Raw genomic sequence first — 24286 nt, 5'->3', positions numbered from 1 at the left:
GAGAGAGGATTGATGAGTGTTCAAAGCAGACTCTTTTGGTAGACTTTGATCGGGATAAGTCTGGAAGTTGAGAGAGTAGCCGTGGCGGATGATGTTTAGGACCCATTGGTCGGATGTAATGATCTCCCACCGACTGAGAAAATGGGTCAGGCGCCCTCCTATCGGTTGGGGAAGATGGGTAGATGGTATGATATTGGCTATGCTCAGGAGAAACACGTCAAAAGGGCTGAGTAGACTTTTGAGGTGGCGGAGGTTTCTGTTGCTGTTGCGCCTGCCTCTGAGGTTGACGTTGTTGTTGCTGTCATTGTCGTCTAGGCTGTTGAGTAGCCTGAGGCAAGGGACGAGCAGCATAGCGGCGTTGGTAGGCCGATTGTTGTCGGAAAGGCCTAGTAGGGGGAGTCTTCTTTTTATTCTTTAGGAGAGTATCCCAACGTGTCTCATGCGCCGATAGCTTCTGTGTGGTGGAATCCATGGAATCACCAAACAGCTCATCCCCTAAGCAAGGTGCATTTGCTAGACGGTCTTGGTGGTTTACCTCCAGCTCTGAGCCACGCCAATCTGCGCATAGCCACTGACATAGCTGTGGCTCTTGAAGTCAATTCAAAGGTGTCATAAATTGATCTTACTAGAAACTTCCTCAACTGGAGAAGAGAGGAGGTACAAGTGTTAAAAGCAGATTTTTTGCGATCAGGCAGATATTTCTCAAAGGTAGAAATTGTTTGGATTAAATGCTTCAAATAAAATGAGAAATGAAAAGCATAATTTCCTGATCTGTTGGCAAGCATGGCATTTTGATATAGCCGCTTGCCAAATTTGTCCATTGATTTCCCTTCTCTGCCAGGAGGGACTGAGGCATACACATTAGCTCCCGCTGATTTCTTTAAAGTGGACTCCACTAAAAGAGACTCATGCGGGAGTTGGGGTTTATCAAACCCAGGCATAGGTATCACCCTGTATAAAGAGTCCAGTTTTCGAGGGGCTCCAGGGACAGTCAGGGGAGTTTCAAGGTTTTTATAAAACGTTTCTCTCAATATATCATGGAGAGGAAGTTTAAGAAATTCCCTTGGAGGCTGGTCAAAGTCCAATGCATCAAGAAATGCCTTAGATTTCTTTGACTCAGCCTCCAAGGGAATAGACAAGGATTCACACATTTCCTTAAGAAAAGAAGGAAAAGATACGGAATCTGGATGAGAAGAGGGATTGGTAACAAGGCGTTCCTCCTCATCAGAAGAGCATTCACCTTCGGATAGAAAGGGCTCTTCAGAATCACCCCACAAATCAGGGTCCCTAACCTGAGAGCCATGATGTCGAGACTCTGGTGTGGAGGGTTCCTGGTGTCGGGTTTTATGTGTGGACTTACCCGACCTCATGGATACGGTACCAGGCGATGTAACCTGCTGTGCTGGTACCGAGGTTTGTACCGCCTGGTGGTGAGATTTAGGCTCTAGAGCTAAAACCGGCATCGAGGTCGATGAAGTGGTAAGACCCAGTACCGATAAAGTGGATGCCGATAAAAGAGGGCGTTCCACTATCGGCACCGGTGGCTCCGACCGTACCGGAACTGGAAGGTTCTGGGGCAAAAAGGCAGGTAGTAGCTGTTGGAGTTGCTCTCTCAGCTGTACCTGCAGAACGGCGGCAATGCGCTCATCCAGTGAAGGCACCGGTACCGCCTTTTTCTTCTGCGGTACCTTGGGTGCCGCTCGACACTCCGATGAAGAACCCGATGTCGAGGGGCTAACTTCAATCGGAGCGGAGCGCTTCCGTGGGCGCCTCGAGGTCGGCAGGATTGGACTCACTGCAGTAGAGACCGGAGGACGCTCCAGCGGGGAAGTCTTCTTAGCCGGCTTACCTGCTGGTTGCGACGCCGGCGCAGTATCGCGCGGTGTCGATGAAGTCGGTGCCGATTGAGATGTAATCGATGTCGGTGCCGGTACATTGGAATCGGACATCTCGGCACCGAATAGCAACCGCTGCTGGATTTGGCGGTTTTTAAGTGTTCGTTTTTTCAAAGTTGCACAGCGGGTGCAAGTGGACGCTTGATGGTCGGGACCAAGACACTGCAGACACCAGTTATGCGGGTATGTCAGTGAGATTGGCCTAGCGCACCGCTGGCACTTTTTAAACCCGGGCTGAGGGGGCATGAAAGTAAAGACAGCCTCTGCCAAATCGAAAGCCGAGGCTTCGATTGTGGCAACAGGCCCCGCCGGGGCGAAACGAAAAAAGAAGGAAAAACAACTAAGTTTTTTTTTTGTTTTTTTTTTAAAGGAAAAGAATAAAGAAATAAAGAAACCTTTATTAAAACAAAGGTTTACGCGAGCGGGAAGATCGAAAAAATATTTCTTCAACAGCTGTTGAGGAAACGCGTCTTCGTAGCTCCGCGGAAACTAAGAAACTGGGGACCGCGCGCCTCTGTCGGGCGGGAAGGCACTCGCGCGTGCGCGGTGCGGCCTACCAGAACTTTCCAAGTTCTTAGAGTGCAATCACTCTAAAATTGTCCGTACCGGGGCTCCGTCGGTGCCGTCACCCATCAGTCAAGAATATGCTGCCTGCTTGTCCTGGGATAAAAATTCTTTATGTGCCCCTTCTGGCATCATCCAGGCAGGATCTAGGTTCAGACAAGGTAATTCCGATCGTGGCAGAGCAGGGCATCCACAGCTTGCCAGGAGTATCCAAATTTTTTTTTCTTACTATTTAAGTTGGAGCCTACTCCAGATCCAAAGTATTATGTTATGTGCAATCTTCATATCCTGCTGAATTTTCACAAATCAGAGTTCTAGGCAGTTTACAGCAGCCTATCTCTATATAGAATAATACGTGCTGCATAGAGTTATACATATTACAATTACACATCTCAAACAGCAAGTAACCATTAATATTGTCATTCTATAGAGTAAACTGTCTGCTGAAATCTTCAATAAGGGTATTCTATAGAATAAACAAAACAACGAAGGTGACCAATTGGTGTTTAGTCTCTTTTATTATGATGGACTCGACACGATCGTGTTTCAGCCCGCAGGGGCTTGCCTCAGGAGTCTTCTTGTAAATCAAATCGTACAATATCCACAGACTGTTCAACACATTCCTCTCCTTGGTGAACTAACATATACTGTGAACTGAATCTCCTTAGGCTTCTTAAAAAGCCATATTTTCAAACTCTTGCAAAGCAGTGCATATATAGTAGTTGCATGAATTTCAATGGGAAGTGAGTTCGTACTTTTGCAATTTGGTAGTTAAATGATTTGCTATGAGGCATTTTGTATTTTATGTCTGTCAGAGTTGGGAATGACAGGATTAAGCGGTCAGAGTTAGGATGATTTGCAGATCTGCCTAATAGTAAATATGGGTAAGTTCTTAGGGGCATAACCATATAATATTCTGAATGCTAAGTAGCACAGTTTGAATTCTATTTGGTAGCTAGTATACAGTAGCTCTATAAGCAGTGGCGTGACAGGGTCAAATCTTGATTTGTAATATGAGTTTTGCAGTGACCCATCAATTCAGCGCAGGACAAAAGCGCTCTGACAAAGACACGCTGACAATTACGCGCAGGACATATGCATGCTGTCGGTCCTGCCGCTTTAAACCCGTAACATTAACACTATGAGGGGGGATGTGGGGGGGGAAAACACCCCCTCCCCCACTACACTGAAAAACTCCCGAGCACCGAAAAATGAACGGAAAATGGAAGTTTTCAGTGTATTTGGGGGTCTCCCCCAACCCCCCCCCTCCCATTGGGAGCACAAGGATTTCTACATGTACTGGGGGACCAGTGTTCCCTCTAAGCTGCGCTGGCGTGCGCTGGTGCACAAAATATTACATCCAGCGCACAAGTTTCACGTCACAGCGCACGGCGGGCAGGGCGGCGAGAGGAGAATCGGGCGAGTTGGCTCATAACTTGCTGGCGCCCGATATTTTTAGCGCACAGCGAAAAAAATTTTGCTCACAACACCCGCCCGCTTAGAGGGAGCACTGTGGGGGACTTCCCCCCCATAGCGCTAACGGTAAGGCTTTAAAGTGGCAGGACCGGCGGCGCACATATGTCCTGAGCGCAATTGTCAGCACATCAGTGTCCGTCGCGCTTTAGTCACAGAACCGAGTTTTGCTGCTTTGTTTTGAATCAACTGGAGTTTTTTGTTTCACGGAAATTCCTGAAAGTAGTGTATTGCAGTAGTCCAGTATAGACAATATAGACAGCTGTACTAGTATCCTGTAGTGTTATTGGAAGAAGTAGGATCTGACCCCCCTTAATTCTGTACAGTAAGAAAGGATTTCCAGACTAAATTGTTAACATGGTCTTCAAAACTCAGTAAACTGTCTAAATTGACTCCCAGAACTTTTGAGGATTTCTGAATGTTGAAGCTAGTGCTGTTTGGATGGAATTAGGTGTGTTTGTGTTGCCCAAGCCATAATAGTTTGCTTTTTTTCAGTGTTTAGTTTGAGATGGTATCTTACCGTCCATTCTTGCACTCTAGTTAACACTCTGGGCAGTATGGCAGTCATGTTTGCTTGGTTCAGATCTGCAAGAATTAATAGAAAACATCTGCAAATGAAAAGTGCCATTCCCCAGGTCTGAGAACGATCAAATTTAGTGTGGCCGTAAAGATGTTGTATAATAGTGGTGACCAAAATGACTCAGATACTGTGAAAAGTCAATGATAGTATATAAAAACACTTTCATTACAATTAATGCACGATGTCAAGTGATACAATATCAGAACAGTACAGGCTTTATAACAAGTTGAAAAAAGAAGGAAAAAGCCTCAGACAAGGGCCTTCCCACCTCCACAAAGCAAAGTTACTTACCATAACAGGTGTTATCCAAGGACAGCAGGCAGATATTCTCACAAATGGGTGACATCACTGATGGAGCACCGGTACAGACCACTTTAAAAGTGCATCGCCAATTTAAGTCTTTAGAAAGTTTGCGATAGCCTGAACCACGCATGTGCGAGTGCCTTCCCGCCTGACGTAGGGCGCGTGGTCCCTCAGTTAAGATAAGTCAACTAAGAAGCCAACCCAGGGAGATGGGTGGGATGTGAGGATATCTGCCTGCACTCCCTGGATAACACCTGTTACGGTAAGTAACTGTGCTTTATCCCAGGACAAGCAGGCAGCGTATTCTCACGAATGGGTGATCTCCAAGCTAACAAAAATGGGATGGTGGGAGAGTTGGCCTAAGAAAATAAATTTTGTAATACAGATTGGCCGAAGTGCCCAGCCCGCCTGTTATGGGAGAGGAGAAAGATGCCAATGGGAGACAGAGGGAGGAGATGGTGCACAGCAATGGGTGAGGCAGGGAAGAGATAAGAAATGCTTCTTATGGTTAGATGGGATTAGGGGAGAAGAAAGAGGGAGGAGATGGTACACATGGATAGATGGTAAGGCATGGAAAAGTAGATATTGAGAAGAAAGCAGAAAAATGGAAGAAAGCTGAATGTTAAAAGTTAATGCTAAAGATGGATGTATCAATTTCCTTTTGAAATCGCTGGGGTAATGTTAAAAACTAGTGGAAGTCAGAAAATGCTAGGATCCAAAAAAGTGAACTGACCTCACATTCAAGATAGTAACCTAACCATGGACAATGACCAACAATTTCTAAGTCACTCAGAAATGTGAAACTCTTCAAGGGGGGACCGCATCCCCCTAGTGGTGAACCAGAGTTTGCCTTCCAGTCATTGCAACTGTTTCAATGCTGGTCACGCTTCAAGGGTGGTTACAAAAATAAATAAATAAAGATTGTCTTCTAACCCCTAACCCTTCATAAAGCTAAGTCACTATGTCATAACTTATTCATTTCAAAGTGATGTTTGTTTGACAATATAAGAAAGAAAGAAAGAAAGAAAGAATCTTCACACAAGTATTTGAAAGACTGTAACGATCTTTATTTATTTATTTTTGTAACCACCCTTGGAGCGTGACCAGCATTGAAACAGTTGCAATGATTGGAAGGCAAACTCTGGTTCACCACTAGGGGGGTGCGGTCCCCCCTTGAAGAGTTTCACGTTTCTGAGTGACTTAGAAATTGTTGGTCATTGTCCATGGTTAGGTAACTATCTTGAATGTGAGGTCAGTTCACTTTTTTGGAAAGATGGATGTATGGCAGAAAGTGAAGGAGAGAAAAACAGCAAATGGATAAGGTAGCCCTGGATACACAGTTAAGAGCACAGACAGAAGGAAGTGCAGCCAGAGACTGGGAAAGATGGTTTGAAAACCAAAATTACCAGGCAACAAAGGTAGGGGAAATGATTTTATTTTCAATTCAGTGATTAAATTGTGTCGGTTTTGAGAAATTACATCTGCTTTCTATATTTTACAGTGTTCAGGAAGAAATGCATTTGTTTTGATTTCTCTGGGGGTTTTACTGCATGCATTCTTGCATCTTAGGGTTTTGTTTGTATAGATTAGTACTTTTAGTTTGTGGTCCTGTATTTGCATAGGGGTTATCTGTGTTCTGCATGTGTGACCAAGGCCTGGTGTTTTGGTAGGAATGATTGTTGAGAAACAGTGTGCTTTACGTAGTTTAATTTTGTGGTTAACCATTATGTATTGTTAATAAATTATATTGTGTGTATATATGAAAAATGAATGGAAAAAAATGGTATTACAATTAGCACTATTGGGGGGGGGGTGGAGATTGGGTGGGATCTGGGACGGAGCTTGCGGCACCCTCCCCCCCCAAAAACCAGAAAAAAAGCATTCCTTTGCCTATAAGGTGATGCTCACCATTCCTAAGGTGGTCTGCCCTAGATCCTGAGGATCCTGGTTTTACCCAGACCCGTTAGCTTTATCTAAACAAATACTTTATTAAGGAAGATTAGGTTGAGGCTGTGTTTCAACAAATTAGGATTCATCAGGGATACGGTTGCCATTTTGGTGCACTGCGATTTTTGTACACTGTTTGATATACAACTGGATCCCTGATGAAGGCTAGTTTGCAGAAACATGGACTGTGTTAGATCCATCTTCTTGTATATAGGATTGGCTCGTATCTATCAAAGAAATCTTCCTGAATAAAAGATTTGGATCAGTTCTGGATCATTGTTGTTGGTCATTCCTGCTGACTTTTGTGTGCTTTTGACTTGCCTGACAGTGCACGGGTTTTCTCCTCCTCTTTGAAAGCAGGTAGCAGGGGTTTAAAAAGGAGTTGTATACTTTCCTAAAAGAAAAATCCCCAAGTCCATCTTAATGAAAATCCACTGCTTATTTACTTGTGACCAAAGATTGGCCACTGTTAGAGAAACAAGATACTGGTTTTGATGGACGTTCAGTCGACCCCCACTATGGCAGCTTTTATCTTGCTCCCACAGCCAGCCTTCAGCCCGATTTGGCAGAAAGTGAGCGAGACGCTTCAAGGTCCGTTCCCAGACGAGAAGTGATTGCGCAACCACCAGCGGCGGTTGAGATTAAAACCCCGGATGGTGCGCATGCGTCAGAATTGTGGCGTTGTGCATCGAAAAAGCGGCGATTGGTTTATCCTAAGCCGCGAGATTATCCCGCTAGTGCGCGTGCGTGGGTAGCAGACTCTCCCATGCGCCCCCTCCTTTCCCATGCCCGGTAGATGTAAAGCAGAGAAGCGAGGCAGGAGGCGTGTAATTCTTGTCCCTGAGAGCAGTGAGGTCCAACAAAATAATAATTCTACTTTGGTGGGAAACTCGTCTGTTTGGCAACGTTGCTGTGCCCTGACGCTGACTTGGCAGTAACGCTAGAACACAGGTAATCTACCTCTGCTGATCATCTTTTGGGGGCAGCGTAGCAGATAATGCCAAGAAAGCTGGTTTCATGCCAGTGTACAGGTGATTCCCCGTCTCCCAAAGCCCGTGATTGCAGGAAGTAAATGCGCTCATATATCTTTCTAACACCCACCCGGCTGCTACTTCTTCATCTCTCGCCTAATAGTAATAATAGTGCATAGCCGAAAGCAACTGGGGTCTGTAGTTTTTAATTTCTCATTTTAGGTCGGCTTTCTTTGCCTGATAAGTTCTGTTTGGATCTAGGACTGTTGCACTTTTGATCTTGTTGCCTTGTTGAATTTCTTACCGTGATTTTTTTTCAGCTGACTTCCTAATGAGCAATGTATTCTCTCATATTGCAGAATAATAATAATGCTAACCGTTTATTTATATACCGCAAAACCGTGAAGTAAAACGTATGGTGACTTAAAGTATGACAAGTTTTGGACTTGATATGTCTTCTCAAATAACTTAAATGCTTCTAAGAAAGGCGGGAGAGAAAATTGTGCTTATGTGGTTTTTATAACAGGATGCCTAATAGAAGTTTGAGATGGAGCCTGTTCTGTACAAATGGTACAGAGACCTGGTATTCTGGAAGATGTTCTGTAACAATAACATAGGTATCTATGCATGTTTATAAAATAATCCCTCCCCAAAACTAGCCTCAATAGCATGCAAATTTCACCTGCTTTGAAGAATGTAAACCCATGTACAGTAATTGTATAATAAAATGCACGTGTGCTCTACTATATTTCACCTCCCCCATGTGGTGCACTTTCTGTATAATATAGCAAGTAAGCGCAGATAAAAAGACCTGAACAGTCCAACTAAAATGTACCATTGTGTATATTGTTGTGCAATGTTATAAAAAGTTTTTATCTTAATTTATTTAAGTACTTATATACCATTTATAGCGTAAGTGATTTACATTCAGGTACTCAAGCATTGTCCCCTATCTGCCCTGGTGAGCTCACATTCTATCTAATGCACCTGTGTATAGAACTAATTTTACAGTGAAAAATGCTTTATAAAACAACCCCAAAGAGGTCAGTCTTCACAAAGCTGTGCACATAGGTAAATAGCTTTTAAATTTATGTAGTTTGTACGTGGACTCAGCACAGGTTCCACAATATGCTTGCTTTGGAGGTGTGGGCAGAGCAGCTGCCTCTGTACCCTAAGGTTAAGAGTTAATTTCCTACTGTAGGTCCTTGTGACTCGCAAGTCACTTAATACTTCATTGCCCCAGCTACAAAATAAGTACCTGTCTAAAATATGTAAACTGCTTTGATTGTAAGCACGCAGAAAAAAAGTGGTATATCAAGTCCCATACCCTTTACATTTTGTGAGAGGTATACAGGGTGTTAGAAGAGATAGCAAACACGATTTAATGTTTTCAAAACTGTATGGTGTTTTACCCACAAATATATCCACAGAGAAAAGAGTTGCAAAATTTCTGCAGGCAGTTTTTTCTAGGAAATTTTAAAAGGAAGAGCATGCACATATTTTTCTTTTGAGAGCTTATATGGAGATTGTACCATTTCAGCCCTTGTATGACTTTGCATTTGTAGACACAGTTTTGAAAGGTAAGCTGTAGAAGTTCACATGAGGGTTCATAGACAACCGCGGAAGACAAAGGCGCGCGCCGACAACTGAGCGCAAGATGGAGGCACGCGCCGAAGAAAATGACAGTTTTTAGGGGCTCTGACGGGGGGGTTTTGTTGGGGAGCCCCCCCACTTTACTTAATACAGATCACGGCGGCGTTGTGGGTGGTTTGGGGGCTTGTAGCTCCCCTCATTATACTGTAAACTTAACTTTTTCCCTGTTTTTAGGGAAAAAGTGAAGTTTTCAGTAAAATGTGGGGGGTTACAACCCCCCAAACCCCCCACAATGCGGCGCAATCTGTATAAAGTAAAGTGGGCGAGTTCCCCCCACACACCCCCGTCGGAGCCCCCTAAAAACAGTTATTTTCTTCGGCGCACACCTCCACACTGCGCTCAGTTGTCAGCGCGCACCTTCCGCGGTTTTGACCTGACACCTCACATGAGTGTGCATCACTCAATTGTAGCTGAAACAGAGAGGATAATGGCTGTAGTGTCCATGACAGTCTAAATCAGTGTCCTGCAAACCTTTTGGCCGGAAAGTACACTAAACCCAGTGCCTCGGCTGGAAGGTACCTGGAAGTGTGCGGTCGTCGATGCGATGACATCACACACATGCTTGACATTATCACGCTGGCATCCATGTGTGCGCAGAGGCCCATCTGGCCGTGACCCTGAACTCATCACTTCGGTGGGGGATCCTGGAGGAAGGGGAGGTGTGGGGAGAGGAGAAGGATCGTTGGTGCCAGCTGACTGACGACATGACCTATAAGCAGTCAGTCTGTGCCGGTGTCTTGTTGGGCCACACCTGGAATCTGCTGCGGCACACAGTTTGCAATACAGTGGCCTAAATTCATGGACCTAAAAAGGATGGCATTGAAGAAAGCTGGAAATGTGGTTCTTATCGCCAAGGCCTTCCCTTGTTTCCTGCTGTTATGATATCTCTTAGCATCGCCCATGTGCCTCCATATGATGGCATATTTACCATAGCATTATTTTCCATTTTGATGAAATCTGCTGGCCAATTCCTGCCTGTAGTACCAGCAGATGGGGCAAGATACTTTGTTCCCCCCACCCTTCTTTAGGAGCAGTAACTTTTTGTGCCTGTTGGATTGTAAACTTTTTTTCTAAGTGTATGAAATGCTGTTAGAGACTCAACTTTTCTTTGTTTTCCTCAGAAAAGAAAAGAAAATGAGTCACATGAGTGAGCAAATGCGGCTGAGCCGTACAGAAGTATGTGGGATCCTGAGGCAGGAGCTGTACAGCGAGAATATCTTCCATCGGGCAGATGTAAATATCTTCATTGTCCTCGGTGCCTCTGTAAGTACCTACCCTGCCTGCTGCAATCCTTGCACATGCTCATAGTGCAGGTGGAGCATTCTGTCTCTGAGGGGTCTGGTGATATGAAAATCCAGCCTTTGAGGAAAGTGACACGGTCCAATAAAGATCACAGCCTGCAGAGGTTTGTGGTACTGATATTCCTGGTAGAACTCTGCACCACTTCATAAACCTGAGATCAGATGGATTCACCTGAACACCATCTAAGAAACCTCAATTTCCCTTCACAGTCTTCTGTTGGCCACATCTCAAATAATTGAGGGAAGTTCCTTAGTTTGTAAGAGGAATACATTTTTTTCTGAAGTGAGCCTTGTTGTGTGCTCTGTGCATGTTCAAGGCCCTAGTGGGCCAATGCTCAGAACTCCAGCGCTATAGAGAACAGCACTGGAGAATATTGTGGGACCAGTGCGCAAAAATAATTTCCCAGTGCTCAATGTTATCATGCATATTAAATGCACACTGTACAAGGGGGAGAAACATGACCATTCATACTTGGAAGTGCAGGCACACATCAGCACCATTCTGCTCCTTAAATATAAGGTTTTCAATTTTGGTTTTCATTTGAAAACCTCATATCTAAGTAAAGAAAACAATAGCCAGTGTGCATTTCTGCTTTTGGTTTTGCTTGGACTCACACACATTTTGTTCCTTGCTGCCAGTGTCCGGAGGCTTGCATAAGCTTCCTTCCTCTTTCAAATAAAAATCCCTTTAGATGTTTCTAGGGTATTTGATTCTAGTGAGTTTATTGCTATTAAAATTAAAGAGACTGGGTGTGAATGGGAGAGTTTTTGAATGGTTTGTATCAACAGGTCGAACAATGCAAGTTTTGAGTAAAGGTAAAATTTTTGAAGTGGTGAAAGTGGAGTGACGGATAATCAAGGGTTTTCTTTATTGACTCTTCTTTTTAATGTTTACATGGGCGTCCATAGGCAAAATGTGTAAAGAAATTGAATGTAGAGTATCGTATGGGGAAATAATGTATGAATGCAATTGGTGAATGGAAGAGTGAGTATAAGCTAATTTTGAATGTGTCTAAAAACACAAGTCATGTTTGTAGGAAAAAAAGAACAGATCCTATGGAGGTGAAAATAGATTTTGTGGTAGTTATACAGAGAGAAATGCATTTGTTAAGTTGTATTAGACTTCAAATTGACTATAAATGCATGAGTAGTACAAGTGGTACTGTTGTCATTTTTCAAACTACACTTGTTGAGATTAAAACCGTTGGTCTCACAATTGGATTTTCATACAATTCTGCAAAGTCTTGTACTCTGTAAAGTGGACTACTGCAATGCTTTATATTTAGGAATAGCAAAATCAAAGCACTGCAGTTACTTCAAAATGCAGCAAATCGAGTTTTGATAGGGAGAACGCATATAATACCAGTTTTGAAACAATTACACTGGCTACCAGTAAGATGTAGAGTTCAATATAAGGTTCTGATGATAATTCATCAGACTTTGTTTGGACAGACAACATGGTATCTACAAAAAGCATTGGCATTGTGTTTGCCAAAAAGATTATTAAGATCAGAAACAGCAATGCAATTGTTGGTAGATTTAGCACATTATACGTCAACAAGTCAGGTCTCAACTTCAATAGGAGAGGCCAGATTGTGGAATTTATTGCCAGGTCAATTACGCTTATGTAATAATGCTGAGCAATTTAGACGGATGCTCAAAACTCATTTGTTTGTGAAGGAGTTTTATTGCTGAGCCCATATAAAAGAAAAAAGGGTACTACCGTGTTTCCCCGAAAATAAGCCCTAGCATGATTTTCGGGTAGGTCTTGCTATAAGCTCTACTCCCGAAAATAAGCCCTAGTCGCCGGCAGCAGCACTTCTCCTGCGGCCCCCCTCCCCCCGCTGACTCTTTCATCTCTCCCTCCTATCTGAACCCTGACCGCAAGCCGAAATACCTGGAAAGAAACGGCAGCGTCGGCAGCACAGGCTGAATCGCGGCCTGCCCTTCTCACTCCCGGCCGTTCCATGCCGTGTTGCTGATGACATTATCAGTGATGTGGCAGAGGAACGCCCGGACATGAGAAGGGCAGGCCGCGATGCAGCCTATGCTGCCGACGCTGCCGTTTGTTTCCAGGTATTTCGGCTCGCAGTTGGTGTTCGGATGGGAGGGAGAGATGAAAAGATCAGCGGGGGGTGCGACGGGAGGGATAGAAAGATGCTGCACAAGGGGATGGGAGGAAGGGAGGTATAGAAGCTGCAAGAGTTCTGCTGCACAGGGGGATGGGAGGGAGGGATGGAAAGATACTGCACAAGGGGATGTGTGAGAGGGGAGGAAAGATGCTGCAGAAGTGGGGGAGAGAAAGGAAATAGGAAGAATTGGGGTGGAGGAGGGGAAGGGAGAGATGATCATTGTAAATGAAAAAAAAATAAGACCTACCCGAAAATAAGACCTAGTGTCTTATTTTGGGGAAACACAGTTTGTGCTAGTGTGTAATTATCTTTTCTGCAAATGAATTGTGTATGTGTAGCTGTAACCCACCTAGGTGTTAGACATGAAAGGAGTGTTTAAAACACATAAATCCATCAGATATTAAAAAGGAAAGACATGAAACATCATCTCTTCACACCCCTCAACATGACCTTGGAGCGGGTGGTAGGTTTTCAGCATTAGGAGGTTTTGTTTGGGGGGTTTTGTGCGCTGATTCTCTTAGCATTGGAGAGAATAGCTAATGACCTAATTTATATCCATTTGCTTACATCTAAATGCAGTTTGCGTCAATCTTTGGTGCACACATTTCCTGTACACATTAATGCTGGTGCTAGGTTTTCAAAACGACGCCTCAGCCCCACCACTCCACCGCATATATTGTTTTATACCGCAGGAAGCATGTTGTAGTGCTTCATCATTGGCTGTCAAGTTTTGAAAAAATTTTTTTTGAAGCTTTAAACTTTCTTTTGTACTTTTTTACTTATTTTCTGAATACTCAAAGACTAGATATCAAAAATGATTTAAATTGGTTTCCCATCATCTTATGAATTTTATAATTTTATAAGTTTTTAAAATGAAGTAGTACTTATCCTCAGCCAAAAGCCCAGGGAGCCAGACCCGACATGTTTCACACGTAAGTGTTTTTTCAAGGGTCTCCCAGGGGTGCCGCTGTCATCCGACTCCTATCATTTGTGAGAACTTATGTGTGAAACATGTCGGGTCTGGCTCCCTGGGCTTTTGGCTGAGGATAAGTACTACTTCATTTTAAAAACTTATAAAATTATAAAATTCATAAGATGATGGGAAACCAATTTAAATCATTTTTGATATCTAGTCTTTGAGTATTCAGAAAATAAGTAAAAAAGTACAAAAGAAAGTTTAAAGCTTCAAAAAAATTTTTTTCAAAACTTGACAGCCAATGATGAAGCACCACAACATGCTTCCCGCAGTATAAAACAATATATGCGGTGGAGTGGTGGGGCTGAGGCGTCGTTTTGAAAGCAAATACTAAATTTGACATCCAGATATACAGCAATTCTACACTTTTTAAGACTTCCAAGACTGTACTGGATACACTTTATCTATAAATTTGCCATATTTCATTTGGTGCTAGGTTTTGAGCATTGGCCCATGGGAGCAGAAATCAAGCAGCATGGAAAATCTCCCTGATTGGTTGTATTTAGAGTGGCAACTTATGTCCCCATTACGATTGTTTCATGTGTTGAGTATCAAGTTACCCAGATATGTTAAGGACAATAGCATTTTATTTGACACCTGGAAAACCTTGCAATGTATTAACAAATTAACAGATATTGCAATAGAGAAATCCACTTATCAGTCCTTAAGGCTAAACTCCAAGATTCAAATTGGCAAGTCTGGGATCTTCTGGAAGCAATGGATGCAGGCAGGTATATGTACATTAGATGATGTTTTATCAAATGGGAAAATGCTTGATTTTTCACAACTGCAACAATCATTCGATATTTCAAAGTCTCAAAATTATAAGTGGTTGCAGTTGAAGCAAGACATTCAGAAGGGGTTCCCTGATTGGCGAAATCTAAAAAATCATTATAGCTTGCAGGTCCTATGCTTCCAGACAGATTTGCTAGGACATCTGGCCGCCCGGTGGTATAAATTAATATCTGAATTCTTGAATGACATTGAGATAAAGCAGCATATTTCTGCATCTCAATGGCCACGAATTTGGACTTGGAGGATAAGATGTACAGCGTCAGCATCTATGAGACAAACCTGTTTTTTCTTGTTACATAGATCTTTCTGGACCCCTGTTAGGTTACAAAAGTTAGAGAGTTCTAAATCTAATAGATGCTGGCACTGTCATCTAGACATTGGGACACTGGATCATCTGTTATTCTATTATCCTTTGATTCTCAACTTTTGGAAGTCAATATGGGGACAGATTAACCTCATACTGGAGTCAACAATTCCATTGACATATGAGGTAGTCATATGTGGAACATTATTGCATATTGAGCCCCCCTATGGACCGCTATAAATGCCAGTCTTTCCTAATTATGACCGAGATAGCCATGCAAATGGTAACTCGTAATTGGAAAAATTATGATCGCCTTAATTTTCCTTTTTGGTGGGCGAATTTATGCTCAAGCTATAGATATGAGAAAATGAATGCTGTTATGTTGGGGCATAGCAATTTATTTAAACTGGTTTGGGGCCCGTTGACGTCTTTTGTTACTTCTTTATAGTTATCTTTAATTTTTGTTTATTTCCACACACATCCAGGGAAGGGTGAGAGGGTGAGGAGGGAGGGTTATTTCTTTGCTTTGTCTTAGTCCTTGATGAAATGTAATGGAAGGAAAGGGGGGGATTTATTCTTTATGAAGTGTTATTGATTATATTTATAAGTGTTTAACTTGCTGATTAATGTAAATATACGGTTATTGCACTTTTGTTGGTTTTAAAAATCAATAAAGATTTATTTAAAAAAAAAAAAAGAGAGAAAGAAAGAAATCAAGCAGCTGGACTATTTTCTAATGGATTGGCCTTGGGTTATGTTGCCATTCAGGATGGGCCCTGTTCCAAGTACTGAGATCACATTACAAGTCTTCCGCTGAGTCATAGGACAAGACTTTTCCTGTTCCAGTTCTAGCCAGTAGACTTGGTATTTTGATTACAAATGGGTTGTGTGTTTTCTTGTAGCAGGTAATATAGAAATACTTCCTTATGCCAGTGTCTGTTCAGGTTGACTGTATACTGACTCTTCTGCTGAGTTCCAGTTATTGTGCCATTAGTATATTGTGTAAGTGGAGTATTTGCAAATCTTGGGGAGGTTTTTTTTCCTCCCACAAAGGGAACTTGGGTTAAACTGATTTTGTTTTAGAGAAGGGGTGGATGGAAGTTGCAGCATAGTGGCAGAATGGGACTTTGGGCTTGATGATGAAACTCCAGGGGAGCTGCTTGTGGAGGCTGTGTTTCCCTAGGGAAAGGAATTAAGAGGTGCTTTCTTCATTCTTAAAAACCTGTTTTAGAATGTGCTGATTCATTGCCACTCAGCAGGGAGAGGGAAAGGTGGCTGTAGATCTCTTAGACTGATTATTATGAGCAGTTTAGGATTTCCAAGCCAGTGCAAACAAAGGACCTTTCTTTCTTGCCTCTTTTTACATCTTCAAGACTGGTTTAGTTTTTGGAAGAAAGCATAGTAGTGGAGCTGCCAAAAGCTGGGAATGAAGTTGGGGAAAGTAGAGATGGGAGGGATCCAGAGAAGATGTAAGGGGAAAGGAAGAGAGGATTCTGGGGAAACAGGTGAATGAATAAGTGGGAGGGAGAAGAGACCAGAGTCTGTGTTAGGAGAGGTGGGGAAAAAGAGCTGTAAAGAGAAAAGAATCCAGGAGACAGGATTCTGGTTGGTTTTGCAATAGGTGCATAGGTTCTCATATGTAGGGGAAAGGCTTAGGTTGGAAGAGCTGATAAGAGAAGATTTGGAGCGAGTGTTCTGTGAGGAAATTCAGGGGGGTGATGGCAGGAGGTGTAATCGGGCGTAGGGAGAGAAGAGCATTTTGCTGTTTTCCAAGAAACATCTTCACTGATTTAAAACAATGAGCTGAACACAGGCTATCTGTTTCTTTCTGCTCAGTGCTGTCACCTGGACAACTTATGCCTTTGTTGCTGGGAGAAAGGGAAAGGGAGAATGGGACTTATATTCTTCTTTTCAATGGTTACATATTCAAAGTGGTTTACATACCGGTATATACAGGTACTTATTTTGTACCGGGGAGGATTAGGTGACTTGCCTAATCCCACAAGGAGCTATACTGAGGTTTGATCTCACAACCTCTGTATACATTGGCAGCAGCTCTACAACTAGGTCACTCCTCCTGACAGAGTTGTCAACCAATGGTAAATCTGTGGACAGCCCAAAAATATCTTACCAAAAGTTTCACTTCTAGGATCTTATGGGCAGCTCATTACTTTAAGAGGAGTTTGGAATTCTGGGTGGGAGGAAGAAAAAGTGCATGGATGTAGAAGCTCGCAGGTATAGTTGGAGCAGGAGGCAGCTCACTATTTTAATGTCATTCTCTTAATAAGCCTTTTTTTTTTTTTTTTTTTTTTTTGCAGGGAGACTTGGCCAAAAAGAAGATCTACCCCACATTATGGTATATTGTCGTATAATTTGCCATTGTTGTAGACCTGATTCTAACCAATGTCCTGAGATGTTTTGTATATATAAGACGCCACTCTGTATGCAGTGGTATATGTGTTTAAGGAGAGGTAGAATGAAGATGCAAGAGATTTGTGTTTAATAAGTTCACAGAAATAGCCATGAACAGAATTCAGGTAGACTGTGTTCTGGTGATAATGGGGAGAAGGGTGAAAGCTCCTGCACAGTTCATAAGGATGCAAGCAAGCGGTGATCTGTGGATTAATACTGGGTTTAAGATGGATGGATGGATGTTGGGGGGGGGGGGGGGGGGGAGAGTCGAAGTGGAAGAGGATTCGGAGAATGGGGAGGAGAGAGATACTTAGAGTAGGCTACTGCCTGGTAGTAAGTTTTGATCATTTCTTCTTTCTGACATCATCCTGGGTGTGAATGACAGATAGTAGATATCTCTCTGAAACGTTTTCCTCTTTCACCAGGAGGCTGTTTAATGATGGTCTCTTGCCTGATGACACCTTTATCATAGGCTTTGCCAGGTCCAAGCTGACTGTGGAGAACCTGAGGAAACAAATCCAGCCTTATCTGAAGGTAATCAAGCTCACATTCTTAACCTCCAGGACAGAGAGGGATTGCGCTAGTTCTTTGCAGGGGCTTTAGTAATTATGGAGGTGGGAGGCCAGTGCTGTCGAGAGGGACTGATTATGCTTTGGGTCAGTATTGATAAGAGTTTTAATCTCTGTATTTCAGGTAACTACGGAGAATCAGAAGAAGTTGGATACGTTCTTTGGCCATAATTCATACGTATCTGGACAGTACAGTGAACGATCATCCTTTGAGAATCTCCATGCCCACATTAACTCCATGCCCAATGGGAAGAAAGCAAATCGACTTTTTTATCTTGCACTGCCACCCAGTGTTTATGAAGATGTCACAAGGAATATCAAGGAGACCTGTATGAGCCAAGTGTAAGGAACCTAGCAGTTAAGCCAGTTGATATTGTTGAGAGACCCTGGTATCAGGAATAGAGAGTTGTGCGGGGATAGAAATCCCACCCATCCCCGCCCGTCCCTGTCAGGATCCTCTCCGTCCCCACCCGTTCCCGTCAGGATCCTCTCCGTCCCCACCCATCCCCGCAAGGAATTACCTCCATCCCCGCCCATCCCCATAATAATTTTTCAAGTACCTTTCTTATTTCTAATCTTAATGTATATTTTCTGTAAACCGCTTAGAACCTAACGGATGTAGCGGTATATAAGAAATAAATTACATTACATTACATTACATAAAAAGCAGTAATTACTTCTGACAGGATCATCAATTCCACAGTTTCTTTTGTGTTTTGTACTGCTGTTTTCCTTGTGAAATCTCTTTGGTGGAACCCTTTTTTTGTTTTCTGTTCAGGTAATTAACTTATAAACCCTCTCTTTTACTAAGGCTGATGTGTCCATTATATTATATGGGCGAACCCTGCTTCCAAAGCCTTCCATCCCCGTGGGAGTCCTGTTGGCCAGAAGGGCGTCCCCGTGGGAGTCCTATGGGTTAGGGGGGGTTCCCACGGTATTCCCGCGATCCCCATTCCTGTGCAGACCTCTAATCAGGAACCCAAGCGGAGAGCTGCTCTCCTTCCTAGATACATTTTGATATAGAGTGTATTCAAGTCCAATGTTTTGCTTAGAACTTGCTGGGTCTAGCCTAGATCTTTAAAATGGGGTTTATTTTAGGTTTTTACAATTTTGTTCTCAAGGAATTGGAGAGCTTGGAATTATAAATAACAGAAGTGTCATGTTAGATTATGCCAGATTGTTTTGGATAAAGTATATTAGGTGAAATGAAGGAATTTTAAGGAACAAAAACTTTGTTTATTCATGGGGTAAGAGTGATGTAAACCTGGTAAGTGTGCTGAATGATGTAGATTTATTGACAATCTCTGCTTGAAAGTTGAATGCCTTGGACAATAGCCGCTAAACCAGAATACTGAAGTAGGCCCAGAAGGGTAATCCTGTAAGATTACCCTCTTCTGCTCGGCAGTGTTAAGCAACTATGGGAGGTTACCCTTTTTGTTCAAATCTGTTTTGTTCAAATCTGTCCATACAGTAGCAAATACATCATCAACAAAGTGCCTGTCCCCCCTATACAGCAACAGTACTAACAATAACACAGCCCATCTTCCCCCTCCCTACCCCACCACCATCATTGCACACTCGCTCCATTTAATATCTTAAAAGCATCATAATTTGTTTAATAACAGACTTATGATTTATCTTTAATCTTATCTATTGTTTTGCCTTTTGTCTTTGTTTTGTTCTATTTCTATCATTTAAATTTCTCCAGAATTCTACTGTTCAACGGCTCCCCCTTCTGCTTCTATTCCTTTCTCTCCTCTCTTCTACCTTCCAAAGTATTTAGATCAATGCTGTCTTGTTAAAATGTTTATTTTATTTTTATTTTTCCTCTAACTCTACTTTTCACTTCTCTATTACCCTCCAGGTACTTTAGTTAGATTGTGAGCCTTCGGGACAGTAAGGGAATTTTTCAAGTACCTTTCTTATTTCTAATCTTAATGTATATTTTCTGTAAACCGCTTAGAACCTAACGGATGTAGCGGTATATAAGAAATAAATTACATTACATTACATTACTATGCTCCCTAGCAGGTAATGACTGCAAATAAGGATCACATGTGTGCAAAAATAGTAATTTCCACCTCCTGGTCCCCCTGGTGTCAATGACTTCCCAGCTGACTAACTGATGAAGCATATTACGCCAGTGCCTGTAAGCTAAGGGGGTTCTGCAGCCGTCCAGCTTAGCAAAATACATTTGCGGGCAATCAAACACATTTTACGACACATCATACAAGGTCCCCTATTCTTACTGCCATATGCTGTAGGGGTGTCCAGCACCAGCTGAAACACTGTGCCTTTAAAGTAAAGGACCTGCCCAAGAGAGTTGACATATAGTTAACCACGCGCTGCCAAAACTGCAGAATTTTAGGGCAGGACCAAAAGGCATTTCCAAAGGAGTTCTTCATCAATCCACATTTAAGGCAAAGCGGGGATGGAGCACCCCCCACTATAGTACAATTGCTGTTGCATGAAATAGGCAAGCAAGAGAACTCTATAATAACATTCATGAAGCCAACACTCTGCATCGATTGGGGTAGGATCCTAATGTTAGTAGTTATATCCCAAGTGCCCAAGTCAACCATCAAATCCCTTTCCCATGCTCTGCGACAGTTAAGGAAATCCTTACCCGGGAGAAAGGTGTGAATATAACCCGGACACCATTACCCTCCCGGCTGAATCGGTACCAAAGAAATCTTGCCGTTTAGCCCCCCCCCTATGCTTTCCTAATTGTGCTCTGTCAAGGGATCAAGTTTCAAGTTTATTGGTTTTTTAATATACCGACCATCAAACAAATATCTGGACGGTTTACAATATATCTAAAAAGATAAAAATAAGATAAAATATTAGGTATTAAAAATAAATAGGTGTACATAAATAACATAGACTGGACAAACTTGGAAGTGAGGGTAGAAGGGAGGGAAGGGAAAAGTTACATATTGAAGAAAAACTGGAGACAGTGGGGAAAGGGGAAGAACATATAGGATGGGTCGCTTTATAAAAGCGGTTGGTTGAGATACCACATAATGACCAATCTGGCCATAAACAAACTGATTTCTCCAAGTGTCACCCCCAGTGGGCTGAAGAGTATCAAATGCCTGCAAAGCCCACTTATGAATAACATAGTAACATAGTAGATGACAGCAGATAAAGACCCGAATGGTCCATCCAGTCTGCCCAACCTGATTCAATTTAAATTTTTTTAATTTTTTCTTCTTAGCTATTTCTGGGCAAGAATCCAAAGCTGTACCCGGTACTGTGCTTGGGTTCCTACTGCCGAAATCTCCGTTAAAACCTACTTCAGCCCCTCTACACCCTCCCGGCCATTGAAGCCCTCCCCAGCCCATCCTCCACCAAACGGCTATATACAGACACAGACCAAATGGCTACCAAATGAATAGTTCCAGTAACCCCATCGTCGGTCTATTGGCCATGATCTTAGCCAACAATTTCACATCAGCATTAAGCAAGGATATCGGTCTATATGAACTCCGGTTCCCGTGTCGGATTAGGAAATACCAGGATTCATGCCATATTTAGGGTGTCAGGCAGAGCTTCTGCATTCACCAAAACATTGAACAAATTAGCCCTAAAATCTTGTAGAACTCTGCTCGGAAACCATCTTCTCTTGGGGTCTTCATCAACAAGCTATGTGTGATAGCCCAATAAACCTCCTCTGTGGAAATGGGTGCATTTAAGCATTCCTATGCTTTAGGCTAAAGGTGGGGCAAATGGAGGGTATCCAGATAAAGAGAACCTGGGAGACCGACATCCTCCCAGAGGGGGGGGGGGCTATAGAGCTTTCTGGCATCCCAAGTCCTCTAAATATTCTTCATACTTTGACCTCTAACCCTTTGTTGTAGTTCCTTCCTATTTCATCTACTGTAAACCGCGCCGAGCTCTACGAACGTGGAGATGATGTGGTATACAAACCTAAGGATTAGATCAGATTAGCTTTCGATAAAACTCATAGAATAAGTCACAAATACTCCTACCTTATGACACTTGCTGCCCCCGAGCCTTCTTCATAGTCATTACTCTTTTAGGGCCTGTCTTGGCCGACAGCAATTTGGCCGATGGAGGTGATATCAATATAATAAAACCGTAAGCGGTGCATGCGCACTCTTATCGGCGTGCTTCCATGATCCATAGGTCCGTGGCTGCCAAGAGTGCAGCATGCCCTGCGCTTACTACGGCCCCATGCGCAGCTGAGAAATTTTACAATGCGGCACGCCCTGCTCTCCTGCAATGCCATTTTCGGAAGGACAGATTCCCCAGATAGGGGAAGCCGAACAACTCACTCCCTGCTCTCCTCTAATGCCATTTTCGGTACGGCGTTGCTTCCCCCTGCCGCTCTGAAGACCTGGCTGGCTAACTTTCAAGCCGAACAACTCACTCCCTGCTCTCCTCGGCATGGCGGTTTCCCCAGCGGACATTGAAGAAATGGTTTCTTCCCCCTGCCGCTCTGAAGACCTGGCCGGCTAACTTTCAACCCGTGGCAGCAGCTGCTATTACCAACCGCCCGCCCCGGCCCCGCTGTCGCACTCCCTCTCGCGAAAACTTCGCACGAGGGTTCCGGAGACTGCGGAAGCAGGAGAGGGAGGAGGAGGAAAGGAAGAGAAGAGAGACACAGACCCATCTTCCTCCTTTTCTGCACTGCCCCAGCGCCGCCATACCTGCTGCCTCACTGGGGGCCGCGACCTCGGTGGTCGAGGTAACCTACTGTCACTGACATCTACACTCATTGTCTGTGCGGTTGCGTTCTGCGCGAGGTGGTTTCCAAGTCTCAACATGATGGCCTGTGCTGAGCCCCTTATCAAATAAGCCTGTTTGGGGAAGGGAAATATTTTGCTTTAATTTTGGTGGTGTATGTGCTGGGGAATCAGTGAACTATCTTACATTACATTAGGTAAAGGGGGGTTGTTGGGAAGGGGGGAAGGGAACAATCTTGCTTCCATTTGGTGAGAGGGGTGTGATTTGTTGGGGATAGGAAACAATCTTGCTTTGATTTTGGGGGAGGGTTTTAATTGGTTGAGAACAATAAACTATCTTGGTTTTCTTTGGGGGGTGGAGTGTGATTGGGAGAAAGGCTACTGCTGGACAGGGGACATGGGAGGTAAAAGGAAGGGAGAAGATAAAGAAAGAAAGACTGATAGACAGCCAGGGAGAGAGACAGTAAGATGGGGGGGCAGGGAAGAGACAGATAAAGACACACAGGGGGACAGAGACAGAAAGAAAGAAAGGGGGGCAGTGAGAGAGACAGTAAGACAGGGGGCCACAGAAGAGACAGAGACACACAGGGGGACAGAGACAGAAAGAAAGGGGGGCAGGGATAGAGATAAAAAACATAAAGAAACACCACAGCGACCCATTGTGCTAAAAGTCTAGACATCTATTCTAGCACCCGTTAATGTAATGGGCTTAAACACTAGTTTATAATAAGCCAACAACTTCTGTGCTCTCTGATGAAGGAGCTCGTTCAGTGCCACCTGCAGATCTAACAACTGCTGTCTATGCTCCCTGGTGCCCATCCATCCATATTTTTGTCTTTCCATGCATATCAAATGATACAAGTCTGAGAATTTCCCTATCTCGAGCCTTCCGGGCATAGTTGGTATAGGTAATGATTTCCCCCCATAGTACAACCGTGGCCATTTCCCAAAATAACACCGGATCCTCTTCAAAGGAGGAATTATGCTGTTTGTACTCCTTCCTACAGGTGAGCAATTTTTCCTGAAAGCACGGGTCACGCTAAAGAGCTAAGGGAACACCCAGCGCCGCCTCCTTTGCTCAGTACCCCCCACTAAATCCAATCCCAGGCATGCTCTGAAATTGTGTACACCCCAATCTCTGCCCAACTAATCGAGGAGAAAGAATTTTTGGACACCAAAACATAATCAATATTGGATTGAGTACCATGTGCTCGGGACATATGGGTGAAATCCCGTTCCTTCCCATAAACAACTCTCCAGACATCCACTAAATCTAAGGCCACCCTAAAGTTATTAAATACATTTGCACCCACCGCTTTGTCAAGTCTGCCACCCCGGCCCCCGGTACCATCCAACAGGGGATCACTAAGGGGATTAAAATCTCCGCCCATTAAAATGGGAAGGTGACTATAAGGCTTTAGCTTAGTAAACAGATTATTGTAAAAGGTTTTATCGCACTCATTGGAAGCTTATACACAGTATAATATCATCTCCTGTCTTGTGATCATCCTCTGACAGAGCACAATTCTCCCATCAGCATCTCTATCCAACAATTGTAGCTGATCCACTATTCCTTTATAGAACAGTATAGCCACTCCCTGCTGCATAACTGTCACAAAGACAGCAATACAATCCTCCACCCACCTTTGTTTCAACTTAGCATGTTCCAGGTCGTTTAAGTGTGTCTTTTGTGAAAATGCAA

The 24286-nt window shown here is 43.4% G+C and overlaps 2 protein-coding genes across 3 annotated transcripts in view; one reads left to right on the top strand and one right to left on the bottom strand.

The window, feature by feature from the left end:
- IKBKG (inhibitor of nuclear factor kappa B kinase regulatory subunit gamma) overlaps nt 1-7335 on the bottom strand; it is an 83943-nt gene extending 76608 nt beyond the window's left edge. The window contains exons 1-2 of the mRNA XM_033920226.1: nt 7084-7335; nt 4453-4517 (exon numbers count right to left, since the gene is read on the bottom strand). The gene's annotated coding sequence lies outside the window, so the exon portion shown is untranslated. The remainder of the gene's footprint in view (nt 1-4452; nt 4518-7083) is intronic.
- G6PD (glucose-6-phosphate dehydrogenase) overlaps nt 1-24286 on the top strand; it is a 58106-nt gene that overhangs the window by 6237 nt on the left and 27583 nt on the right. The window contains exons 1-5 of one of the 2 annotated variants that reach the window (XM_033920302.1): nt 7475-7713; nt 10508-10649; nt 17213-17250; nt 17732-17840; nt 18000-18217. In XM_033920302.1, coding sequence (XP_033776193.1) covers nt 10521-10649; nt 17213-17250; nt 17732-17840; nt 18000-18217 — 494 coding nt within the window. In that variant the 5' untranslated portion in view covers nt 7475-7713; nt 10508-10520. Of the gene's footprint in view, nt 1-7474; nt 7714-10507; nt 10650-17212; nt 17251-17731; nt 17841-17999; nt 18218-24286 lie in introns of those variants that run through there. The other variant, XM_033920297.1, reaches the window with a different exon arrangement.

The sequence above is a fragment of the Geotrypetes seraphini genome, chromosome 1 (genome assembly GCF_902459505.1).
Source record: "Geotrypetes seraphini chromosome 1, aGeoSer1.1, whole genome shotgun sequence".
NCBI lineage: Eukaryota > Metazoa > Chordata > Amphibia > Gymnophiona > Dermophiidae > Geotrypetes > Geotrypetes seraphini.
This window is presented reverse-complemented; position numbering and strand designations above follow the sequence as displayed.